The sequence below is a fragment of the Rhopilema esculentum genome, chromosome 11, assembly GCF_057945365.1.
Source record: "Rhopilema esculentum isolate cy_ngs chromosome 11, ASM5794536v1, whole genome shotgun sequence".
Lineage (NCBI taxonomy): Eukaryota > Metazoa > Cnidaria > Scyphozoa > Rhizostomeae > Rhizostomatidae > Rhopilema > Rhopilema esculentum.
Window position 1 is genome coordinate 4,804,927 of NC_142825.1, and position 27,155 is coordinate 4,832,081.

The 27,155-nt window shown below is 35.3% G+C and overlaps 1 protein-coding gene across 1 annotated transcript; it reads right to left on the reverse strand.

Moving 5' to 3' along the window:
- Positions 1–1,257: 1,257 nt before the first annotated feature.
- LOC135693435 (dynamin-1) lies at positions 1,258–26,885 on the reverse strand. Its single transcript, XM_089111156.1, has 22 exons — positions 26,577–26,885; positions 24,967–25,040; positions 23,164–23,313; positions 20,957–21,160; positions 19,954–20,052; positions 18,612–18,720; positions 16,226–16,277; positions 15,354–15,496; positions 14,566–14,704; positions 14,177–14,244; positions 13,552–13,690; positions 12,871–12,957; positions 12,066–12,136; positions 9,946–10,088; positions 9,221–9,252; positions 7,466–7,575; positions 6,734–6,863; positions 5,757–5,900; positions 5,277–5,333; positions 3,735–3,910; positions 3,326–3,460; positions 1,258–2,873 (listed from the first exon to the last, which is right to left on the reverse strand). Exons 1-22 carry the CDS (start codon positions 26,738–26,740, stop codon positions 2,810–2,812), a joined length of 2,490 nt encoding a protein of 829 aa, XP_088967282.1. The 5' UTR covers positions 26,741–26,885; the 3' UTR covers positions 1,258–2,809.
- Between the last annotated feature and the right edge of the window lie 270 nt (positions 26,886–27,155).

The following is a 27,155-nucleotide window of genomic DNA, read 5'->3' on the forward strand; positions in this document are numbered from 1 at the left end:
TAGCCTTGAAATAAGCGAATATTTCTTGTTGCCAATAAAAATGATCTGATTTGAAATCCACAATGTTCTCTAAGGTCCAAACAAGAACAGACTTAGAGTGTTTATAGAGAATGAAGGAGAATCCCAGTGCATTTCATCAATAAATTGTGTACATCAATTCCAAAGCAATTTTCCGCACTAATCAGAACCAAGAGCACCTCCACAAAATGTTTGCTTAATTAAAAGTTACTTGAATAATTGATTTAAAATTTTGAAAAAATGAAAATTGAATATTCGAATTCACTTTCCATTGAATTTGCAGCTTTATTTGCATGTCATTGGCTGATTAAACAATAGCTTAATCAGACAACAACAAAAGTTATTACATGAACTACCATTTATTCGCAGGTGTTGCAATACTTTTGTCCTGTCCTGGTATTTGATTACCATCAATGTTAAAAATGTACTTTGTGTAAATGTTGATTTCTACATTTTAGGCAGCAAACTTATTGGGAACATGGAATTACCAAATAACATGTTTAGACTCCCCTTTACCTGGGTTTCCTGAATGGAGGAGACTGGGGCTCAGTTCAGTTTCAGTTTTCCTTGACAATTCTAACTAAATACATAATACAAATGTATGCAATGTAATTACCTAAATCAACTAAAACAATCAAAATACATGACAATCGACTAATACAGATGTACATTCACGCCAGACACAGAAGAAAGTAAAAAAGGCACAATACTGTACAGAACATAGAATGAGCATGGGTTTCAGAAGCAGTCAATAAGACTACATCTGAAAACCATGCTCATATGTATTTAGATATAGGTATAATATTTATTTAGTATTTAGGTATAATTGTCTAAGCAGGAGCTTTCTAATAGTTTAACCAATCGTGGGAGAGAGTCCACCCCTGCTGGCTGCCCCCCCTCCATCTGAAAACTAGAAAAACATAGACAAAGTTTTGATTGGGCCTTGCAGACCGGAAAGGCCGCATATCTGTTTTGGATTACAATCTATTCTCTGTTGCACATTTTAAAACAAAAGTTTTAAAAAGATGCTGGCTTGCATCATGGTATTGGGCTATTCCATTTGATATCTGTACATGGGGATGGAAGTAAAATTCCAAGGGGGTCTGGCACGAAGGATATTCCAGGGGGTATCAGACAAATGTATGCTTTTTCCAGGGTGTTGAAAAAAAATATATGAAGTTTTCTAAGGAGCATTAAAAAATGTACGATGTTTTCTCAAATGGGTTAAGAAAATTCATTAAAAAGAATGACATGAATTTTCCGGGGGGTTGAAAGAATCAAAATCAGAGTGGTCATGATCTTCAAATTCACTTTCCGGGGGATATATGATTAACAGAAATCTTACTTCCATGGAGAAAAAAATCTTACTGTATGGAGAAAAAATGGAATAGCCCATTGAAACAGGATGAGAGTAATGGTCTGTCTTCTTTTCTACATGGAGTTTGATTGTTCTTCATTAACATTAACCTACTAAGGCATATAAAAAATTGCACAAAGGCATTCAGAATCTTACACATCATCGAATACAACAATACAGCAAAACAGAAGACAAATACCTCATTTCTTTGAGATTTATCGTTAGCAGCGTCGACGCCATTTTGTTTTTCAACGTGAAGGGAAAGAATGGAAACGAGGCTGTTCGCAAGGGATTAGCTGTAAACTATGTATGACCTTTTTTGTGATGAAACATTTCTGATCAAATTGATGTTAATAATAGCAATAGCAATTAGCTATAATTTAAAGTGGAAGACAGAGAATTTCGTCGTTATGAGCTGCACACTTTCTTGGCTATCTGTAGAACTAAATGCACTGCTTTCCAACCTTCATTTTTGCCAAAAAGGAATGTTGTGTTTATGTGTGAGTTTCCCTTGGTTCAAGATGTAGCCAATTTTACTGATCCATAAGGTCTTCAGCAAACAGATACATCGCTTTTGAAACGAATCCCATAAAAACGGTCTTATGTTATGAAATGATAATCGTGCTTCGGTCTTATGTTGTCAATGGGGTCTTGTTTACGGTTTTCTAATATCTCCAGCTTCTTCACACAAATAATATAAAATTGAGGAGGGACACAGCTTTACATGGTATATATATATACGTGCATTAACAGGCCAACATAAAAAGAGGAACTTCACCTAATTCTTAGAATACGATGTTAAATGTCACATCCAAGAATGTTAAATGACAAAATAATGACTAAATATACAACCTTGAACAAAAATCCTTATAATGTCGTATGACCATCGTGTTCTAAAGACTTATCGAATGAACCTTTCTTCTGCACTATTAACCTTTTATTTAGTGGGAAGAAGCCCAAGATCATTTCGACAGAAAATGGTTTGTTCAAATATTCACGGAAGTTTTTTGAAATTCAAGACTAGTGTCATTTAATAAAACGTGAAATTCTTTCAACATTAGATCGACTAATTGAAATATTGTAAAAATACCTTATGTTAAGAAATGTTCCAACTTCTGATATTTATAATTAAAACGGAGATGAACTTGTCTGAAATTTCTTCGAACAACAGGAAAATGAGCAGAAATTTTCTTTCACCTTTTTTCTACATAAAATGACCAAATTCTCACGATATATTATTGCAGGACTATAAATCATGCTAAGAAATAAACCTAAACACAGGACAGAGCAAATTATGTATTTATTGTATTTTAGAACTACATACGAAAATCATGAGATAAAAATATAAACAAGTCATTTACTGTGAATTAAACTAATATTCAAAGGTGTAATCTGCTATTAGTCTTTTAGTTGCTGCAGTTGTTGCTGGAGTGATCATGGTCTGTTTGGAACTGGCGGTGGGCGGGAACCAGGGGCAGGCCTTGTAGGAGCTGGTCGTCTGCAAAAAATTAAAGAATTGTAATTCTCAATAATATAGGAGACAATTGTGGAAATCACCCTAGATGGGATTGATACTAATATTATTAACTGTCCTGTTCTATACACAAAAGTGTGTACAGCGCTGCCTTTACAGCATAAAGCACTACATGGCAGACTGGTAAGAGAGGTAATTTTCATTGAGGATACTTACGTATCTAACAAGCCTTTAAGACAATGCAAACCACATCTATTTCGAGCTGATTGGAAACCAGATTTGTTTATGCTGGTTGTTCGTTTTATAAGTAAAATGGTCTGGACAGTACAGGTTTTATAAATAGGTTTTATAGCAGTGGAACTGGCTAAGAATGACAAAAATAATGCACCTTATCAAGCCACAAACAAACCAGAAAGTTAATAACACAGGTCGTTGAAATACCAGTTGTCAAGAGGAATAAACAATAAAATCCTTACTTAGGTATGAACGGCGTTCCAGAACTGGCTTCTGAATTAGGGAGATCTTTGTTTGACGGTCTTGAAGGAATGTGTGGCCTTGGAGGAGCCTGCACAGCAGGAGATGGCCGTTGGGGAGGCGGTCTAGCAGGTTCGCTTTAGGAGAATACTTTCATTAGGAACTTAGTCAAAGCTTCACAAAAACCCGGAAATAAACCGGACATATGTAGCGCATAACAATAATGTTGAAATGACATAATATGACAATGATTCACCAAATTGAAAATACTGTTACTTTAAAAGAAAATAGCGAATTGTAACTGTTTAATGAAGTCCCATTAAGTCAATGGAAAGCAAAAGCACTGATTGAAGGTAAAAAACATCAAACAAAGGTACATAACTATATCGAACATACTCAAAACAGACTTACGGTTTGCCAAAATCGAAATCTGTTAAATCATGCTCAACAGGTGGAGGAAGTGGGGTTGACACAGTTGTTGAGCTAACATCGCCAATGATTTTCAATGCTTCCTTGCTAGCATGGTAAATTCTTAGAATTTCATTGCGACGAGCCACTTCCGCATCACTTTCGTGCATCATGTCATTCTTTTCAAAGAAAAACAATCGTAAAATGATAAGCAAAAAATAATGTGAGTTGAAAATCAATAAACAGGTTTCCTTTTTCTACGAAATAACTACGAAATCTGCTGAAGGGGAGCAGTAGAGTCAAGTAACCCTAGGTCCTTATTAACTATTCTAAAATGATGCTTATTTTCAAAGAAACTCTTCTCAGTACGTTTAACTAAAAATGATAGCAAACGTCGACTTATTAATTCGTTCATCCAATCATTAATTCATTTACCCGATCATACACTCATTTGTTCATTCATTTGTTTGTTCGTTAATTCACTAACTTATCAATCAATTGATTTGTTAGTTCATTCCACGACGCAATCCAATTAAGATATAGATGGCATCTAAAGTTCATGCCAACTATTTGTGTATGCGGAAAACACTTTTCCGTTGACCATGCGATGTCTTGTCAAAAAAGTGGATACATTCATCATCGACACAATGAAGTACGTGATCTACTCGGCAAGTTAGCAACAGAAATTTCTAACGATGTTAGAATTGAGACACCTCTACAACATCTCAGTGGTGAAAATCTCCCAAGAAATTCCAACATATCAGAAGAGGCAAGGCTTGACATCAGCATACGTGGCTTCTGGCAGAAGGAACAAAGTGCATTTTTTGATGTAAGGGTATTCAACCCATTCGCACCGTCATACAGAAACCAGAAACTAAACAAAACCTTTGCAGGGAATGAAAGAGAGAAGAAATGCGCGTACAGTCAAAGGGTTTTACAAGTTGAGCATGGTTCTTTTACGCCATTGATTTTCACTCACAGTGGTGGTTCAAGTAGAGAAATTGAAAAGTTTATATCGGTTTTATCAACGAAGATATCAGAGAAACGTGATCTAGCAATTTCACTGGTGACTAATTGGATTCGTACCAAGCTGTCATTTGCACTACTTCGAAGTGCCATACTGTGCATACGTGGTTCCAGAAATAGGCAAACAAAAGTTCAAGTGGACACAGCCAACATAGAAATTGTAGAAACAATATCCCGGATTGATTAGTTAAAATTGTTGGGAAAAAAATAAGATTCAAGTTTTTCAAGTTTTGTTCTAATCATGTGTGAACCGGCGGCCTTTCGGTATATAAACAGCGCCAAATGTTGAATCATTGATGAGAAAAAAGAAAAAAAATTTGTTAGTCCATTCATTCATCCACTCATTCAATTCTTTTTCGAAACTAAGCGCTATCACTCAAAAAAATTGCTCCAGCAACTAAAGATAATTTATTTTATTTATCATATATTCCGACATGATCAAACATGTCTCAACTTAACAACATCAATATAAAATGTATAGCCAGACACAGTTCTAGCAGATAGCAATTGTATACAAACCGTATTGCCCTTGGCATAGAGGTTGGCCAATAATTCTGCCTGTACAAAATCTTTAATCTAAAAGGATAAGCAACTGTCAGTCATCTAAACAATTGCGAAAGCAACAAGAAATGTAGTGACAGGCACTTGAATGGCAATATATGTTTACATTTTCATCAACACAACTTGATTTCATGAGCAGAAATACTTCGAAACATACTGTCTAAATTAGTACTTTGGATCAATTTGCTTCCTTGATTTACTTAGAATGAATTTAATTGATATTTCTTGAGTAAATATCAATGGGTCACGGCACCACCATTAAATGTGCTTGTGACATCGAACATTCTAGCTGACTCAGCTATATTATTTCGCGCCAAATTGCAATACATTTAACTATGCATAAAGTTGAGAAATTCACATCAAATACGGGACATTCATGAGGATCACATCAAAATAAAGACATCAAAATAAAACAAAACAAAACACAAGTCTTGTTACCTTGTTTACAACAATGTACATGACAATCTTTGGAACCATATCCTGGACACTTTTGCTGACAATCCGCATATATGAATCCACAAGATATCGGACTGTTTCCACTTGTCGTTCAAGAATCGGATCCATAGAGCCAAGCCCGTTTGACTGTTCAAAGAGATGTGCTTAATGTGTATGCAAAAAAATACTGCAAGTTCAGTGTTATGAAATAATCGAGTCAAAAGGGTAATAACTGAGAATGATCAGGACTAAACAAGCTAACAATTATTTAATCAAATAAAATTTCTTTGACAGGTTTGGAGGTCTGATAGTAAAGTTTAAGCGAAGACAGAGTTTTCATTTTAGAAAATATCTAAACCTCTTATCAAAACTACATTTAGTGGATCTGTTATATGCTTAGACTTCTTACAGAAAACTTCACTTCCCAGGGCAGAAAAGATTCCTATAGTCCGAGTCTAGAAAAAGGAAAACTTCTCAATTTTCCAAGTGCGAACCAAGAATGGGTTTGTCAAACTGAGGGGATTCAAAATTTCTGCGCTGAAAATGGTTTTCTACACGCAACACTTACTTTTCCTTCTGCGTCAAACGTGTTGTGAAATGCATGAAGACGATGTTTTTAACGAATTCAGAATCCTAAATTTTACGAAATTACTTATTTTACTCTTTACACATTTTGTTAGTATTTCTAGCACTACCATAAAAAATGACTAATTGATTTGAGCCATCAAGCTGGATTATCAATCACCTTCTTATTACACAGGAAACTGCTCATAAATTTGAGCAAAAGAGGGCAATTTTATGAAAGCCAAAATCATGAATCAGAGACAGACCCACATGGTCCTATAATACCCATTATTATAACCCATTTGGCAATAGAGCTTTGGAAAAAGCTTTGCCCAACACTCCTGATATGTCCTCAAAGTCCAAGTTGTAGAGCTAATACCATCTTGTAATTAGAGAATTTCCTTTGAAAACCTTACCCCTCCATCGTCATCATCTCTGTCTCTCTCAGGAAACACACCAGCACGTAGAAACGAAGCTTTCCAGCTATCTACGATATCTTGAGTCTCTGCAGACAATTCTAACTGCTTGTAGTCCTTCAAAACGTTTCTATAAAAACCATACAGAAAGACTGTGATGTTTAATTCACAACACTTAAACAACAGTAGTCCACGTAGAGAGCAGAAAGATAACTTTGAAGCTGTTCAACATCTTTGTTGAAGCTTACATTAGCAAGTTATAGGTATACGTTAAAAACGTCTCTTTTGAGTTTTAAAGATTGGGAGGAAATCAGATGGGTAGAACTTCAACCAGAGATCTCTGAAATACAGCTAGGATCTTTACATTATAAAAGGTTTTTAATGTTATTTGCAGCCGCTTTATGCTTAATTGGAATTAAAACTTAATCAGAGCCATTTCTGTAGGCAGGAAGTAGTTCAAACCAAAGTAGATGCTATTTAATTGACCATGACGTTATTCTACGTAAGTAAAAATTCTATGTTTAGACTTATATGAAGATCAAAATAATGTTATAAATCCTATTTGCATAGCCTGATTTGCATGGAAACATTTATTTTCATTTTTTTGCAACACGATGGTGTTTACCGTAATCTCTCTAATGAGCGTCCGGGGAGGGTCAATTGCAGATGGGGGCACGGAATCAAGGAGGCACTAGGTACGAAAATGCGGTCGGAATTAACTTCGATACATACTTTGAATCTGGGTTGAAGAGTGCAAAATAATGGCGCTTTGACAGCAAGCCACTCTCTACATCCCTGAGTCTGCAGTCCTGCAACCTTAGCTGGTACTTCGTTTCTTTCTCCTGATAAACATGAAAACAGTGTTGAAATGAATAGGTTAAACAAAACATCAATCGAGATTTTGTTTTTGCCCTAGAATAGTTTTAAAAAAAGTGAGGCTATTAGCATTATGACTTTATTTTCTTTAGTCAGCTGTCTTTAAAGGTGAACTGACACGCAAAAATAACTTGACCTCAAATGAAGGCATATCGAGCATAAATACCTGATACATTATTATTTTTTAAATATTCAACACAGTTTTCGAGTTATTGAGCGTCAAAGTTAGCCACCGAGCATTTTCCGAGCACGGACGAGTTCGCCCGAGCCTTCTGCATAATCGTGACGTCACAAACACCATGTTCACATCACTTGATCAGCACGACAGTCTGAAAGGGCATGCTTTTATGACTTTTCGGATGAGCACCGATACATTAATTGAGTAGGTTTTGGCTCCATTTCGACAATCTAATTGGAAAACAGATTATGACTCCTTTACAAACCTTTCATAATAAGATTTGCAAGAATATCGTATTATCCAACGCGTTTGAGGCCCTTCCTCCGTCTTGGAGGACCCAGTGTGTGGCGGGCCAGCATATCTTATAATGGTAGCGATAAATATATCGACAGGATTTTCATTTTCTGGAAACCTAAGTAAAATATCTAAGTAATATAAATAAAGTAATAGTAATATAAAACCTAAGTAATATAAAATTTATCAGCCATCACCCCCCCCCCCCCAAAGTTAATTTCGGTCTTTGATCCAGGTTAACTTCAATATTCGCAGTAAATATTTCGAATTTAAGTCACTCATTTTTGGCATATTCTTTATTCAATCACATGAAAGATTTTCAGGGGTTAAGAACCTGGTACGATCGAATCGCTATTTGCAGGAAAACAACTTAATAAGATTGTCAATTCCCAGGCCGCTGCACTCCTGTAACTCGGGTGAACCGATGAGTTTGCAAACCCAAAATAAAATAACTTTCATGATTTATATGGATGTAGAAATAATCTATCGAAGTAATAATATATTGAATTTATTCGAAAAAGAAGCTAGATTCATGATAAAATGATAAGATTCTTATATTTGTCCGCATGATTGACTTCAGAATTGAGAATTTCTTCGAGCAGCTAAAAGTGCCTATTCCTTCCAAACTTAAATTCCCTCCTAACATAACGCAGTACCAGCCAGCACATATCCTTCGTATATTTCATTAGTCTCGATTTTTCATTATTTTGGATCAAAGGCTACGTAGATCTCCTCGAATAGTAACTGAACAAGATGAACTGAACTGTCCAGTCCGTGCGTGATTTCCATTCAAGGAATAAAAACATGGTGTTTGTGACGTCACACGCACTGGGTCACATGAAATGCCGACAATGGTCGAACACTCGACGATAATTTCATGACATTTAGAGCGGAATTGCGTCAAAACGGACAATAATAATTAACCGAAAACTTGAAATTAAGATTCCATGCATCGTTTTCTACATTATATCAAAAAATAGTTTTGCGTGTCAGTTCACCTTTAAGTAACAGAACTTCTGATTCTTTTTAAAGACATGTTTGCATGTGGAAATAAGGTGGTATTTTAAAAGAAAATGTGTTGATGTGCAGCAATTTCAAGTCGAGTGGTAAAAACAAACAACTTATATGATTGAACTTACGCTGTCGTCTTTGAACCAAGTGAGGGATTCAGCTGAACACAAGGAAAGAAAAATACAACAATGAAAATTTGCTATCATGGAAGTTCAAAATAATTATTTCACATTGCTGAGCTGGTCAAGATTAGATTTTTCAATTCGAGAACAAAAACAACAAGATCATCCAGGTTTAACAACAAGTAGCATTCTTTTAAAATTTAAGAAGCATAAGCGAAAAATTGAACGAAAAATCTTTAATAAACAACAGTGCAGGGTAGACTGTTTACAACCAAACCAATTAATCTTTAAAATATAACATTAACTAATAAAGACTGAAAACTTTTTTGAAACCTGACCCTGACCCTGACCTTGACCCTGACCTTGACCCTGACCCTGACCTTGACCCGACCCTGAAGAGATGGTTTTTTATACTGTTTCTCATTGAAAGATTGGTACATTTGAACAGTTATGCATTTTGTTCCACCCTTTTATGAAATCTTGACTGTATGATTACGAGGTTCATTGAGGTTATCTGTTTATAAAATAATACAGATGCATGATGTTTTCTTACACCACGACGTATGGAAAACCCAAACAAAAGAAAACCCGGTTCCTATGAGATTGTGTAATTTTTTATCGAATGAAAAACTTCATTCGTTTCTAACGATGTGTAGCATTTGACTAGGCTCTTGTGCAGACTGGCAAGTTGCAGAGTAAAAAACTTATAAAAATGTAAACAAATTTTGTACCTGTCAAGACAAACCAATAATCCTTTGACACTTTCATGAAACCTCCTCCGCCAAGAGTCAGCCATCCTTTGCGTATCACCTGATTCCCAACGTTCAGCTTACGGCTTCTCGTCTCGCCTGAGTTAGATGCTTTGGATTGTGCTCTAAAATTCATACATAAACATTTTGGATTGAGAGCTAGGAATTAACACAATGATACATTACACAATGCTGTACAGTTTCAAGTCCAGATCAGGCTCAAGTCCCCTTATCTAAAACTGCTTGGGTCAGGGGCGGATCTAGAAAATATTCTGACTGTCGCACACAAGGGTGTGGTCGGAAATATCATTCGTGACCACACCCCTTGGTTTTTAAGGATATTCGCCCCCTTCTCATTTGAGCAGTCGACACGCACATTAAATTGGCTTTTATTTAGAACGTGGCCAAACTGTTGTTTATTCCTTATCTGAGTTTTCAATTGATACTACAGAATCATTTGTGTTGTTTCTTAGCCAAGCGTAAAGCAAGAAAGCGTATTGACGGTTTTCCTTTCATAGTCAGGCAAAAAGTCGAGTCGTCTTTTTCGATTTGTTTATAGTATACGATGACAAACCAGGCCACGCGAAAAAATAAAAAACATCATTGCAATGAATTTTCAGAACTAACCAAATAGAACAAATTTACACAAATATTCATAAAACCTGCATTAATAACTAATATTATTTAATAGCTAAACCAAATCAGCGTGTAAACATGTATTTTACTCCGAAGAAACCCCTTCGAATTCAGGGGAATTTCCAAGCAAGTAAACATTACCCGGAAATATCTGAAAGCTGATAAAGAACTGAAAATCCACATTGAAAAGATCACTTTGAAAGTTTTGTCTAAGTGAAAATTTTTCTTTGCTAACGTCCTGAACATTATTTCTTCGCCAGAGCCAAATCGCAGGTATTGCCCACTGATTATCACCCCAGTCTAGTGCATTTATTGACATTAGTAGGCCCTCGATCCATGGAGGAGGAAATGAACATCGAAACTTGAAAACATCCCGTGTCGAATGTTACTCTGAAAATCTAGCGACCTGTGTCTTCCAAATTACCAGGTTTAACGTATTCGTTTTACATGTAGCCAGCTGACTCCATAACACAAAATTCCTTTTCTCCAGTGAAAAACTTGCCCATGCCAGGCATAAATAAGCTCAAAACTGCACAATACACGCAATGAGGACGGATTAATCTTAACCCAGTGGTGCGACCTTACTAAAAAACATACTGTGCACCGAAGTTCGCACTATCTAGCAATTTGATTGGCTAAAAATTTTGAAACAAAACCTGTGCGAATCGGTGCGAACGTGCTACTAATCATACTGTGCACCGAAATACCCTAATCTAACTACATTGGTACCCTGTTGTTTTTTAGTCAGGATGCTTTGAGATTTGAATCAGATTGAATCAAGATCGAGATAGAATTAGAGATGGTGTTTAAGATTTTGCTTCTGTTTATGGCCAGGTTTAAATCATGCATGATTCAGACCTTGGATCTTCCTGCTCCTGCACAGTGTTCAGTTGTCAAATATAACTGAAGCATAATTCCCGAGTAAATAGAATCAAAACACAAATGAGAAATTTGCCAATAAGCGAAAAAGTTGTTGTTCAGCAAAAACCTCTCTCGAGACGGATTCTTAGTATAATTTTAAAAGTTTGACTGTCGCATGTGCGAACGGTGCGAACGTCTAGATCCGCCCCTGGCTTGGGTGCAAGAAGTTGCAGTGGACAGAGGGATACTGAGATGCAATATGGTTGCCATATGTGCCACTAGGAATTAGGAGTATACCAAATGTTTCGTGCAAGTTGGCAGCCCCCTGCTACTACAAGTAGAATGGGACAATTTATATTTTGTCTGCTATTATACAAGTGAAAATAAACCACACAGGCTACAAATTAACGTCAAGACTACCAAATAGTGTTTCAGAATGTATATAAATCATCTTCGTTCTCTTGATATTCAATAGTAATATAGAGTGAGATTGTAAAGAAAAGCAATGATACGTTTGCCTCACTTTGAAATAAGAACACAGCAGTTTAATTAATATGATACTTAGTTGTTCCACACTAGACTAAGAAAATACTTTTTGCACTTACTCTGCAAAGCCAATGAAATCAGGATGCTGTGTATTGATATAAGCAAGTTCAATCTCAACCAGCAACTTAACCTAAAACGATCAAGAACGGAATAACCATAAAATTTTGCACACGAGAGGAACTAAAATAAAATTTTGCACACGAGAGCTTTGCCTTGAAAGGGCACATAAGTTGGTAGGTAGAACTGTTTCTTGGAAATTGCGATCTAGAATAACATTAGCATCAGACAGAGAAATAAAAAACAGAAGTCACTAACCATGAAGTGTTGGAATGTGAGAGAAACTCATTGAAGTCAACAATGTCCGAGTTAAACAAAAACTTTTCAATAAAAGTATGTTGTTTCTATATTGACCAAGGCGCTGGTAGCAAGATCAGGCGAACGAGCCCAATGATTCAAAAATTATTACTTAAAGTATTAAACGACAAACCTTACATTTAAATGGTTTTATTGTTGAAAATCATGGTCTATCTTCTTATTTCCAGCATATGGTAACATAATTTTCAAGGTGATAAATTAAACCTATAGTAGATTTTGAAGATAGTTGTGTGATATGTCATGTATTAATTGTAGAATAGCTACCTGCCATCTCGGCCTATATACATTTGGAAGAATATTAGGGTGCGAATACGTCAACAAAGGATAAAATTCTGAATCTTTCAAGACTTTCGCAGGAAGTGTCAAAATGATTCTAAATTCGCGGGAATTATCAAAATTTCGCGGGAATTGTCAAAATGAATCTAAACTCGCGGGAATTATCAAAATTTCGCGGGAATCGTCAAAATGAAACTAAATTCTGATGCATACTTGTTCTTTCGCTTTGATTTCAGATTCTCTTATTTCTGTTAGACAAATCATTTCAACTTCGTCTTTTAATCCCGGGTATTTTTCCATCTTTGAAAGAGAAAACAAAATTCAAGATGACGTAAAGAAGATTAGAATTTGTTCAATGCTTTAAATAAAATATAACAAGCAGAGTTCACAAATTTGTTGCTACGCGAGCTTATAAGATGCTACACCATTTTACATTATCATTCAAGGACAAAACTTTCAAAAAAGGCAAAGATCATTTTGAGCAATAACTGCAAGCTGTGCACACAGTTCAAAGGGGACAATAAAAAGTAATACCAAGGAATTTGAATCGTAATTTAAGGATTTTTACTAAAAAATAACGACCAAAAAAGCACAATTTACTGACTAATAATCATATTATAACTGATACCACAAGGAGCATGTAAATACATTGCCACCCTGCAGCCTTTAGATTCTCAACACAGATTCTAAAAAAGAACCTTAGATTTTTAAGGACAAACAGATATCAAAATAGAACTAAAACTTTGAAGTTTAGATCAATAATAACTTTAAATGAATGTATGTCCCCAAAAAGAAGGGGAGGTACATCTTCTAATTGATTTCAGTTCGGGATTGCTCTGTTTTTGAGGTCTTTTCCCTTTACAATCTTTGAAAAAGAGAGAATGTTAAGCATACCTTGTTCGTACATATTTTGACGATGGTAACAAGCTCAGCCATGACCATATCAACACATCTTATAGCTGGTGATCTCAGGCGATCGATCTGCTTTTTAACGATTGCTTCAAATGCCATGTCTGGAGTGAACAGCCCGGACCTATAACAATAATCGTGATAGTTAAACAAGCCTTACGCATCATGCACGGTTCATCAGACATTCATTAGAGTATACAAGGTTGGATAATTATTTAAAGGTAATGGGACATCCAAATCTAGATGCAGATTGAGAGTTATGAGGGATGAAGAACAGCTCGCTAGCTATCCCATCAGGAAGATGAGAAGTCAAGGCGAGAAAACGACTCTTTATTTCTTGACCATTAAGCAGTTGTTACTTGCGATGTTTTTTGTCTTTGGTAGCGGCCCGTTTTTGGTAAGATGTCTTTGAGAATTACATATTAAAGAATTTCACGGAAGAAGTTGCAAATACTTCAGAAATTAGTTCTTAATTTAACAGTGCATAATTTCAACTATAAAAAGTTTTAAAAGGCATAGAAATCGAATAGAGTTCATTCTGCGTGGCAACATTCGCAGAATCTAAGTACCAAATAATCCTTACAAATGAAAAAAACTTAAAACTGCTTACCTGATACCGTGAATATTCTTAATTGCAAAACTTATTTCTCTTCTAAGCTGCTTTTCGTCATACTCGACCTGGGAAAATAAGGGAAAACAAGGGGATTACAAATACATCGAAAACTGTTTTCTGCGAAACCAAACAAGAATAAAACCAAAATGAACTTTTTGTCATCAATCATTACAAATATAAAGAGCGATAACTGTATAAATATTTGAACTAACATAGACCACTGCTAAGATATCATTTAAGTTTAAAGCAAGACCACAGAAAGCAAACCAACTACAAAAAAGGTATTCTCACGGCAATCGCGATTCTTGTGAATCAAAACGTTTGGTTTAAAGCTTTGCTCATCAAAAGCACGTGAATACTCAAGTTAATGATAGATATTTACTAACCTTTACTAATTCAAACGGGAAACGCTCATTGAAGATTCGGTTAATTTTAGCTCCACCTGACAGCTGAGCTGTGTCAATTTCATCCCCACCACCTCCTTCAATGATTCTCTCAATGTCGGCACTGTAATTCTGCAGCATCCTGATAACAAAACAGTATGAAAGTTGCAAGCAATCTCGGGTGCTACCTTAATCATAACGTTAACAGTTTTAAATCAACCATGTATATTGGCTAAAAAGCTTTTGCAAAGACGACCGTATAATTCAAAATCAATTGAATTACTAACCAAATAACAAAGCCACTGGAAAACATATTGAGTTGAGCAGACACAACACTAGCAGCAAAACCACGTGAGCAAAACACTTCCAGATAAAACTATGATTTTTGAGATCGAACATTAAGACGTTACAGGCTTTCAAAAAAACAATAAAACAAACTGACTTTAACTCTGATATACTCGACATAAAACTTCCTTTTGATACAATTTGACTTCATACTTTTCAATATAAATTAGCTGATAGTTAAACAGCTTTAATTTGACACCGATTTGCAATCAAAGTTGCAAGTTGCATTTTCAAGTACTTTGCAAGCAAATTTATCGTTTGGCAATAATCTATACCTTGGGGCTGTCAGTATAATTGGCAACGATAATTGGAAGGCATAAAATAAATTTGAAATGATAACAGAATCGTAGCAACAACAAACCAAAGAAATTCAAATATTTGAATATTAAATTTAATTGTATAATTTAAAAATTTAGAATAAAGCGAGAAAGAAAAAGGTAACATACAACATGAGTGCTTTTGTTTTTGCAGTTGGATCATCTGGTCTAAAATTTTTGTACTCTGCAACTTCTTTTTCCATCGATAAAACTTGATCTTGTAACTTATTCTTCAATGTTGGTAAAGTTTCACGAATGTGATTTGTGAGTTGCTGTGAATCGAATATACCAAATATCAGAGCAAAACTTCACACGCAGAGATGAATTGACAATCGCAGTAGACCTAAAGATACTCTGTGTTTGTTTCCTCTACATATAAGCTAATGGATGTAAAATGAGGAACTTCGTGATTTTCAGGCAGCAAAAATTTTAGTAGATAGAGCAGAATAAAAGTAACTTACGCAAAAGAATCAAGGCGAGATATTTCTTAGGAAGCTTTTTACAGAAGCTGTTGAGGGCTCCTACATCGGAATAAGCACATATACATCGGCTCATAAACAAAACTTCCAATAACCATACTGAATGTTTCAAAACAAAGAAACGGAGTTACAAGCAATCTGAGGCTTTAAGCCTATTTTCACTTCCAACGCCTTTAAAGACCTTCCCCAGGGTAAAACGAAGGTGGCGAAAGCCCTTTCTGTCCTTACTCAACATGCCAGGAAATTTGGCAGAAATGCTCCTTCGTTACCGTGGCATTTGCTTTACAAAAAGCTTTCTTGTACTTATCGGCAACTTTTTCGTGTTTGTTTTCTCGAACGCTTTTGATCGCTCGTTATTAAAACACTGATGTACCATAAACAGTCGGCCATAAAAATGAAATAAATAAAAAAAAATAAAAATAAAAAATAAAAAATAATGTTAATGCGACGTCGTTCCGTCACATCCGCAATCCTTACATTGGTTGTGGTGTGGAACTTAGAAAAGACAGCAATGTATTTTACCTGGTTAAGGGCTTTCTGCAGAAAAGGTGTTCCCATTTTATCAGCCAAATGCCTATAAAACAAAAATTATTCATTTTATTTAAACGTTTTGTCCAAACAAAACAACAAGGTCCTACAAGAAAGAAAACACTTCTAAAAAACGTTCAGGCTTAAATAGTTTTGTGAAAGGCTCTGGTTTATAACAAACTTAAAAGCTAAAGAGTGATATATTGGGTCCAAGTTGTGTTTTTCTTGACAAGGCATTTAACAATACAAATATTTTTAGATGACAGAAAAAAGTTGATTTTTATAGGAAATAATGCTATAAGTTTCAAGTAACCTTGTTGGGGAGATGAGATCTCACTCCTATTGTTTGAGACAAAAGGCTTAATGATTTGTTCGAGCCAATCAACGTCGAGGGGCAGGGACGCATGCGTATTCTAACGAATTATCCCTACAAAATCCCGGGCCATCCTCAACACCAAAAGCCAGGGAGCACAACGAGATCTCGCCAACATGTCGAGAACAGTAATTTTAGTAATTTCTGAGAAGTTTTACGCATATAATTTAAGGACGTATTTTTGTTTATTTTTCATTTAGGGGTTTCCTCGGAACTTTTTGTAGATGTAGTCAAAAGGGGAAGATCAAAATTCGAAGCTTTCCGCCTTAAAAATTTGAATAATTGAATTGAAGGTACGTTGTCTGTTGTTTTAGTTGCCTTGGCCTGGCTCTAGTGTCGGAGGTCAGTTAAAATCAGGTTGTATTGTTTACATCGAATGTCTACTCTCTGTAAACACTTAGGCCGCGTCATGAAGTTCTCGATGTTTTTGCTTACCTTTGGAAGTAAAGTGAGCCTTAATACAAACAAAAAACATAAAACAACAGAGAATCCAGGCAGGATTTTCAGTATGAAAGATATTTCTGCTATGATCAAACTCCCATGTCAATGTGAATGATAAGCTACGACCGCTCACTTAGTTTTGAAATTCGATCGCAAAGTTCTGTTTGTTCCTTTCTCGGGGGGTTCTATGCCTCTTTGATTCAGAATATATAATACGCATGTGCAATGGCCCCAAAACGGGGGTACTCATTTCATACTCAAGAACTTGCTGCATCTCATCTCCCCAACAAAACCCATTTTCAAATTAAATACATATACGAACGGGTTGGAATGTAATTTTTATGGTAAATAATACAGTACAGTATTTTTAAGAAATAGCGCTACTCGGCCTAAGGAAATTTAGAAAAAGAGTTCCTAATGTGCGGGGCCTTACTATATGCTACGTAGCTTGATAAAATTATTTTATTTGATTCAACAATTGAAAGTAGAGATAAATGATTTAATGAAATAGTGTGTTTGTTTATTTGCAAATACTTTCAACACAATTTTCTGGTGATAATACATACGGGTTTTTAATAGGCTTTTACTCTGGTAGCTAAACAATCATGTTCTTATTATCAAATATCGAATTTTCAAACGATAGATTATATCAGGACCAAGGCATAAATAGAGAACCAACGTAGGTAATTATAAAAAACCAGACAGACTGCTCTGGGCTTTTTGCTGACAAAAAATTTCCAGACATTATAGTATGGTCAACCAGAGAATAAATAGCAACTACAAGCCTCCGCAACTAACTAAAGCTACCCTTCCATATTTCGCTTTAAATTTTCTTCCGTTTTTTTTCATTTTTCCCCTTTTTGGTCTTTCTATCTCAATGTTAATTTTTATTCTCTTCTAACTATAACTCTTCCGTGGTCTAAAGTGACGGTGATGCAAACAATTTTATTGTTCAAACTTTCAAGAGCTTAAGCTGGATGTTTGTAATTTTTCTTTTACAATATTGGGGTTCGCTTCACGCTCACTTATGAGACTTACATACTATGTAACTCTACACACTCTCCGTGGAACATCCTGCCCTGTGCTTGAAGAAAGGTTGTAAAATGTTGATATTGTAGCATTCTATTAATTCAGTATTTTGGTTATTTGAACCATTGCAGTATCTGTTTTTGAATCTAAATATTTTAGCAACGTTTTTTCCGCATTGCTTTATAAAAACATATTTGTTGTTTAAAGATTGAAAAAGCAAGACCAGCAATTCATCAGCGATATAAAAACCCTTTAGAATCATTTCAAAGTCATTTTATAAACTAAATTTGAAAATGATTTTGTTTTGAGAGATTATAACAAGGGTGTGTCATTTGCGCTTGTTCATGGTTAGGGTGTGGTCTTTCTCGTAAGATTTGACACTTTCATTACTTATTCAATCTTTCAAATGATTTTCATTTGGCATCTATCAAAGGCTTGTGTTTAAATATGAATACTCACTTTATGGTGTGTAGTATATCTCACGTTCTTCAATTCACACAGGTATACTGGGTTTAATTATTTGAATGTTATATTCACCTGTAGGCTGGATGACTCAGAAAAAATTTCCTCTCGGCTGCCATAGCTGCCTTGATGTCCTTTCTGCCATCAATGTCTTTCTGACTTCGATTTACAATTCCAATAAACCCTAGAAATCGAAGATAGCTAAAACTGTGCGGACAATTAATGTACCATTGCAAAAATAACATAGAAAATGTTCCATTTCCTAAAATCAAACTCAATGACTGTGCCATTGAATGACTAAAAAAATGCCATTTGTTAAAATCATATCTGAAAGGAAGCTAATCTTCATTTAAATGGGAGCTCAATCGAATAATGATGTATATTTGCAAAACAGCTTTTAGCTGTGACGTTTGGCTTATGATACAAATCTCATTACAACATGTCTGTCTTTATACCAAAGATCACTGTCTTAAATGGCAGATGCAATCGAGCAAAGCAATTGGACAATCGAAAAATCAAACAGTATATTGATATCTGCTTGTCAAAAAACAACTGTATAGACAAATGGGTAGTGGTTTAGAGTATTGTCAGTAATTGAATTGATAAGCAGGATCAACTTCTAATTTATAAAAAGCTCTTATGGCGAATATGATGTCTAATCGAGGTGCCACCATCTAACAAACCAACAACTTTATTCTATAAAGTAAACCCTTTTGTTATTATATTTCATGTTTATTTAAAAATCACTTTTTTTAACTCTGTTCCAAGGGACCTCTGATAAAAACAAAAATTACAGTTTAGAGCTAAAGCACAAAAATAAAAAAGAACCATAACATTAAAAGATACTTGTAGTTATACATTATTTACAATAGAAATAAATGGTTCAAATGTCGAATTATGTTTTTAAACTTTTCAGGGAGAATACTGTCTTCAATTAAGCGGAAAAGCTGTTTCACAGTGTCGCTTTCTTGAATGGAAAGCGTTTTTTCATGAGCTGACTTTTGCCCATAAGGTGACTCTAAAAACTGATAACAAACATTACATTGGCGTCCAGGTTTAGAACTTCTAAGCTTCAAATGATACTTATAAAGGTTCCAAAAATTGAGACTTCAATTGTGACATGGCTATATAATTTGCGGCAAATACAGTCGAATCTTACTAACGTTATCTCTTAACGTTATCAAATGATCAAATGAGCCTGTATTGTTGCATGTCTTTGATAGCAGCGTTGGATTTGTAATAAGATGATATTTTGGTGAAAATAACTTTATGCAACAGCCTTCAAAGCCCGTCTATTTCACATGACATGTAAAAATGCATTACAAAGCACTAGGAGATTTAGTAACAAAAGTTGGTGATAAGACACTCAATTGAAAGTAGCTAATGTAAATGTTTTGGTTAAAGAACCTTCACCCACCTCTTCTGAGGGGATACACTTTGTTTTCCAATATATCTTTAGCATCCGTTCCCTCATCCATCAAATCTAACTTTGTAACAACTCCAATTGTTCTCTCTCCTAGAAAATAACCATTCGATGATTCAAGATAGAGGAGAAGCTCTTATTAAACTGTAAACGAAAATGCAATGTGTGGAGGTTAAAATATAGCAAAGTAAGGTTCCACGGGGTAGTCAGAAACTCCAGCTTTCGGTATGAAATACGAAGTGTCGTGCTGCCAGGAATAATTAATAGTAAATTAAAAACAGTTTTACGAATAGAGGAATGAGTAAGAAGATTTATGGAAATGAAGACAAGGAGCCAATTACACTTTAGAGGGTTTGTACCATCAGCCAAACAATGGCACGTATTTGATCTCCATAAGAAGCTACAAAGGTGATTTTATAGTATCAAAGTGAATGTGACATCACAGATTGATTTAATTTACGGACTTTTGAGGATTGTGACTTATATGGATTGTTCATGATTTTTATTTTCTTCACATTGTTGAGTGCTCCGTGTTATTCTGGTATGCGTGCTTTTGTTAAAGTATAAAAATTGAGGTTATAAAGTGTCACGTCTAAAGATGAAAAACGGAAAGTTAAGTAATTCCATATCTAGCTGAATATTTATAGAGAGGATTAAAATTCTAGAATCATATGAGAAGTAAAAGGGGGGGGGGGTAATGTATATATAGGTTAAATTTTCCTTTTTATAAACTGCAATATAATTTGTGACTGAAAGCAGACTTGAAAGTGCTTGCCAAAGTGTTGAAAATGCGGATTTGAAATTTGTTAGAGAGAGATCTTTCTTGCTGGCCAATCCCTGTGATACCATTGAGCCCCCAAGAAATACATTTTGTTTACATCTGAACAGTAAAAAATGTCAACATTAAACACTTTGAAACTTAGCTTTTATCTTTAGCCTAAATTGAGTGTTTTTTGAAAAAGTTTCAGGAAATGAATATAGTGAACATATAAAGTACCTTGAGGGTCGGCTTCTTGAGCAACTCTCAGTGCATCAGAGTTTGCCAAGTCTGAATTCGCAGGAGATACTGCAAGGATTAAACAATTGGGCTTTGTTATGAACGTCATCACCATGTCTTTTATTTGACGTTCGATATCTGGTGGTTGTCCAGGAATTGCAACCCTTGTCATTCCTGGCAAATCTATCAGCGTCAGGTTTAGAACTGCAAAGAAAACAAGAGGTTGGGCATTGAGAAACAAGGTTGGGTTATTTTACACCATTAACCGCTCCCAGATATAATCATCCTAGCATGTCTTTGAGTATGCTTCTTGGTAGTTTTTTGATGGAGAGTTTACGAGATGTGAAGATGGTTCAGTGGCTGGCATTGTGATTGGAGTTGGGAACACATGCAAGGAACTATGGTCAAATTCACTGACATGGCCATACTTTCAATTAAAGTATACATAAGTGAGCAGATTTGCCCGCAATCATTAAACCAAGAAAACAGGTATCACGAAGTGTGGTCACATCCTGAGAAAGGACCAGACACTGACCAATAAAACAAACACTAAGCACAAATAAGGAAAAGAGGTGACAAGGTTGGAAGAGTTCCTGAGAATGCTAACAAGCAGCCATTTTGTTGGGAAATTTTCAGAAGGGCATGAATTGCCCAGGTAGGGCATAAATTGCCCAGGTGGATGACCTTATGCAGGTGATCACCTGGCAATTGTTTTCTTAAAGGAAGCCCTCCAAGGCCTGAGGGGTTTTTAGGGTACTATCTGCCAACTATTGCTAATCATTTGGTTTTGTAAATGAAAGGATACGACCAATTTGTAAACATTTGATCTAATAAAATGTGAATAATAAAGCAATATAATGCTTTGTTTTCATTGGCAACTTGACATTTTGCTCAAAGAGATTTATTTGATCTAACTTGCCATAAACTATCTTCCTGTGGTGAACTTGCCACTCTCAGGTCAGATGAACTTGCAATTGACTTAGAATAAAAACGTCTTATGATTAATATTAATCTTTAGACATAGATAATACCAAGAATTTTAGCTGTGATTTTATTAGTTGGTAGCCATTATAATAGCAAACCATTATAATAGCAGGCTTTCGTCGGAAAGGCGTGCGATCGCACGCGCACGCCCTGGCGCACGCCTGCTGCTTTCCAGGAGTGCAAAACATCGCACGCCTTCTTTTATTATCGGAGCAAAATTCATAATTATTGGTTTTGTGGGTTTTTGAGATGAGTTAATAAATTGATCCCTCCTTGGTACTATTACTTCATGCCACTTCAAAAAGGCTTAACACCTTTTCAGGATTGCCGATTAAATATAAAATTTTGAAATAATCATAGAACTAATCTACAGTGGAATCCCGATATTATGAAACATTAAGTGTTTTGAACAAGACTTTCATTTTCCATCGCTAATGTACGAAAGTAGCCGATTATGCGATAAAAAGGAGCCGATTTGCCAATGATGCGGAAAAAAATAACAGAGGATTTGCTGGATTTCGCTACCCCCTACAGCCCCCTCTTTAGACATCGCTATGCTTTAAATCTAGATTTTAGCAACATTTGATTTAATGAAAATTGGGCCATCATTATATTCTATGCATCTGGCCAGTGAGGTACACAAAATAGCTGTCATGTTTGATAACAAAGGGCTCTCGATGCACTGATTTACATGAAAAAACTGCCATTACAACCAGATGAACGCCAAAGCATCAATGATTCTGCTAAGGATTCATTATTGAAGCTAATGAAAACTGCTTACGACATGGCAAACATATTTCTATACTTGTAGTGCCGTTTTTTTTGGATATATTAAATAAGCTCAGTTTATACTTGTTTAGAAAATTGCTCAATTGCTAAAATGTAAGTAGTCATGGTAAGAATTCAGCGAAGTAAATTTCATTGAAATTTTTGCTGTCATCATTTTCGTGTTGGCCATTTCTCCGTAGATCTACCATAATTATCAAAATGTTTTGTGAAAAAATGTCACACGCCATCACACGCCTGCTATATTTTTCCCACGAAAGCCTGATAATAGCAAATCAATTCCCCTATGATTTTACTGCTCTTACCCTGAATATCTCATGCATAAAAACCACTGCCCTACCAATCCTATTTGGGCTACTGCTGTGTAGCCCAAACTTTACAGAATGAATCTTTACACACTATTCAAAACATAAGTCAAATAACTGCAAGAAACTCACCATGTGGAGAGTAAACTCTGAGATTTATAGGAATTGGTGAAACATTTTTGGTTTTGCCAGTCACTCTGTCAGTTTCATCTTCAATCTCCTGTCTGACAGCATTGAAGTCTGTGAACTTTTTGTTCTTGCAATGGAGGAACTCAGCATACTCTATGGAAAAGAGATTTACACATATAGCTTGCTTCTTTCTTATAAAGAGAGTAAAAAAGCAACATGTGTTTATTAAGGGAATCTGTTTGAGATATGCAATCACCACTGCATGCCTACATATACTGATTTGATTGACCCATTCATTGCCTTTCTTAGGATCAAATTTATGTGTTTTTTGTTTCTTAAATCTCTGCTATTTCTTCTTATCAATAAATCAGGATTAGTGATAACTTCCATATGTTAACTTTCATTGCATTAGTTGCAAAATTATCTAGTTTCTTAAAAAGCAAATCTTCCTGGATCCAATGTTCAGATGGGCCAACTGGAGTTTTTGATCAAATAACACTTGTTAATGGCAGTCAAACATGTAGCAGTTAGGCCATAGAGTTTTGAAGGAGAAATTCAACCATGGCAGGCAAAGTAAAAGTATAATATCTCCTTTTATTGGAAAATTTTAAAGGAAACTTAGTCTATAAATTAAACATTGTTAGGAAACTTGTTAGTTTATATAGCTTTGTAACATAAAAAATCAACAAACAATAAAGTGGTGTGATGTTGTGCCATAGTAAGTTAAATAGCCTGGCAGCTACTACATGTAAACTACTGAGGAGCAAATGTGTCTAGAGGCATGAACTTTAAAGGGGGAAAACTATCAATGTATTTAGCTGGTTTAAAAACAACTTTAAATTCAATTAGTCATCATAAAAAAGCAACTTAAAACCATACTATTCTATGGTTGAATAAAATCATGTAAAGCTCTGCCTATACAGTATCAAGCACTTCACAACAGAGCAGTAAACAGTATATTACTTTGCACTAAAAATCAATTGTGCCATAATTGTAACTTTGAAAAGAGCAATTTACAATCTGCCTGCTGAACGTCTTACAGATGTGCTATATTTGCTATATGTTGAGCATTTGAAAATTTGAAATTTTACATTAAGTTGAAGATTGCACAAAACATGATACATTCTTTATGTAAATTTAACCAAATTATAGCAAAATTATTTTGATCTTTCATGAAATATGTAAACTTTTCAATGAAAGATGTGACCTACATAAGATGGACACCAGGGTTTATTCCATGTACTTAGGCCTGAAGATCTTCGGTGTACACCCAGGTTTTTTTTGGCGTTTGGCATGTAAACCAATAAAAAAATTTTTTTGGCTTACTTAAAATTTCCGTTAGTTGGCATGCTAAACATGAAGCCATGTACATAGTTAACGTAAAATAAAGACTCATACACCACAGTTGTCTCTAATAATCAGTTTTCTTTGTCTGGCGCAATAATGTTTACAGTTTTACCAACTACTTTTTATATTTTCGGGATACATACTGAAACCAATGTCCCTGTGGACCTTTGGCGTACAGTTGATATGGAATGCACCCTGGGATGGACATGGGCTAACATGTGCAGTACTTCCAAATCTATTCAGGTATACCTGAACAAAGGCACAGTAAACAACAGCCTGTATCATACACAAAACTTTATCAAAGACTTTCATAAGTACTTCATAAGTATTTCAAAAAAGTTTCATAATAACACTTTTTTAGAATTTGAATTATTAATTTCCCTTTGATCTGTTAAAGAACATATTAAAATTGATCTGCTATTTTTTCAAATTAAACACCATTAACATTAACAATCTCACCTGTGTTTGAAAATATGAGTTGCAAGATCAGTGGCCTTCTGGTAACTATTCCTGAGCCTCTTGGAAGAAAATCCCTGTTGAACATGAAAAAAATTGGGGGTTTGAAGGACATTTCATGTTGAATTCTGTTTTAGATGCAAGGTATTCTACTGAGCTTGCTTTGAACTAGTATAAACTTGTCCTTGGAAAGCAGCATTTTTTTAAGGTATACATAAAATTTTCCTTGATCCTATCAAAACATTAATAACACATTTTAATTACATTTTGTTGTGCTTTTAGAGGAATTAATCATCTTCTAAAAACAAACAAAAGCAACAAACGTATTAGAACAAATGCTAAAGCAATGTCAGCCAAAGAGCCAAACAAGTAACAGAACAATTAGAGTTTTCCCATAAAAAGTCAGACAATAAAAGGTAGGGGAAAAAACTCATAATTTGATTTTCTGGCTTGAAAGAAATAATTGCCAGTCTTCAAGTTAGCTAGACAGGTCCGAGACCAGAGGGGGGTTAGGGGTCTGAGCCCCAGTCACAAGACAAAAAATAGCATCTTTCACACTTAGTTAGGATGTGACATTTTGCACAGTCGTTTAAAAAATGAACAGTTCCTATTTTTTTCTGGGTTCCTCCCAAGATAAAAACAACTTGCATCATAGTTTATCTCAAGATACAAAACTTGGTATACCTTTTTACAGGTTTTTTTGCATGTTTTCGCCTTAGCCCCTTACAAATTTCATCTTAGTCTTGGGCATGTGGCTTTACAAGTACTGGTTAGATAAGGAGATGCATCTGTGGCTTTACAAGTATTGGTCAGATAAAAAGAAGATATTATATGAAGAACAAAGAGTTGTTGTCAAGATTTCCTCAATCAAAAGGCCAGATGTCGGGTTGTAAGACATGTATGGTTTTGGTCAAGTCTGGCTGCAGCAATTTGAATTTTATAATAGGCTAGGATATATTTTTAAATTTGCTCTAAGCAGCAAAATATTTTATGATAGGAGTGAAAATGATTTGAGAGGCAAATTTTTTGCCTGCACATTGTGGTGAAAATTTGCATTCTCCAACTTGGCATTAACTCAATCTAATTCAATTTCAATCATTTCAATCTCTTCATTGTTCCAAACACTTGATAGGCCAGTGCTCAAGGGTTTTTTATGTTGCGTTTTGATGACGGGTTTACAACAAAATTGACACTAGATTTCATTAGTAGGTCCCTTTCCAAGAGTTTTTATACTTTTGCACTAGTAATGTAGACCCGCAATTGGTGATATTGCTATCCTAGTCTCCATCATCTATCAGCCTCTCTAACAAAAACATGAACAAGTAGCTTGATGGCCACTGCTTATTATCATCCATTCCCGTTTCATATTCTGCTATAAAATTAGCGAGAAAAACTTGGCAGAAGACAGGGGGCTAATAATATGCTGCAACTCTGAGATTGGAAAATATTTACAAGTATGCATGGTTAAAATTATGCTCAGATCCATGCTCACCATGTTCATTAAGAAACCCAATGTTCGGCCTAGTTCAAAATTACTGATGTTACTTACAATCGTTTATCCAGCGAACACCTTCAACATTTATTTTAACGAAAAAATGTTCCTGATATGTTACCTTCCAACAAAATTTTCCAAAACGCTACTTTTACCAGCACTCTGACCTCCGACAACTGCGATTTGCGGAAGGTCGATTGGAGCTTCGATGCCTAACTGAGCAAAAGCATCTTGTAGTTTGTTAACAATGGGAATGAGCTCTTCCATTCCCCTATTGCCCGACATTTTGATTCTTTATATGCAGATAACAGTGCAAAACGATGCTAGTTGAAGCTGGTTTCGCTACACCTTGCCCAATTTCGCCATTTCCTTGAAGCTTTGTGTACAAATTCACCTCTCCTCCTCCAAAGACTGAGGTAGGCCCAAATCTCTCAAGCCTGGAAACTAGAGACGTCATTTCGGCATTTTGTGGTAAATTCAATAAACAGAAGTGATGTCAATAAACTATAAAGATAAAGAACGATACCGATCGAAAAAAGAAAATATTCTGCTGACGCTGTATCAAAAATATATGTAGTGGTTATGGGGGTAGACTACAGATTTAATTGTCTGAAGTTCGAGTTCCTGTCATGACAAAATTTTCACGTGAATTGAAGTGGACAGGGGCCAGGATCACGAGGTGTGGTCACATCAAGAGGAA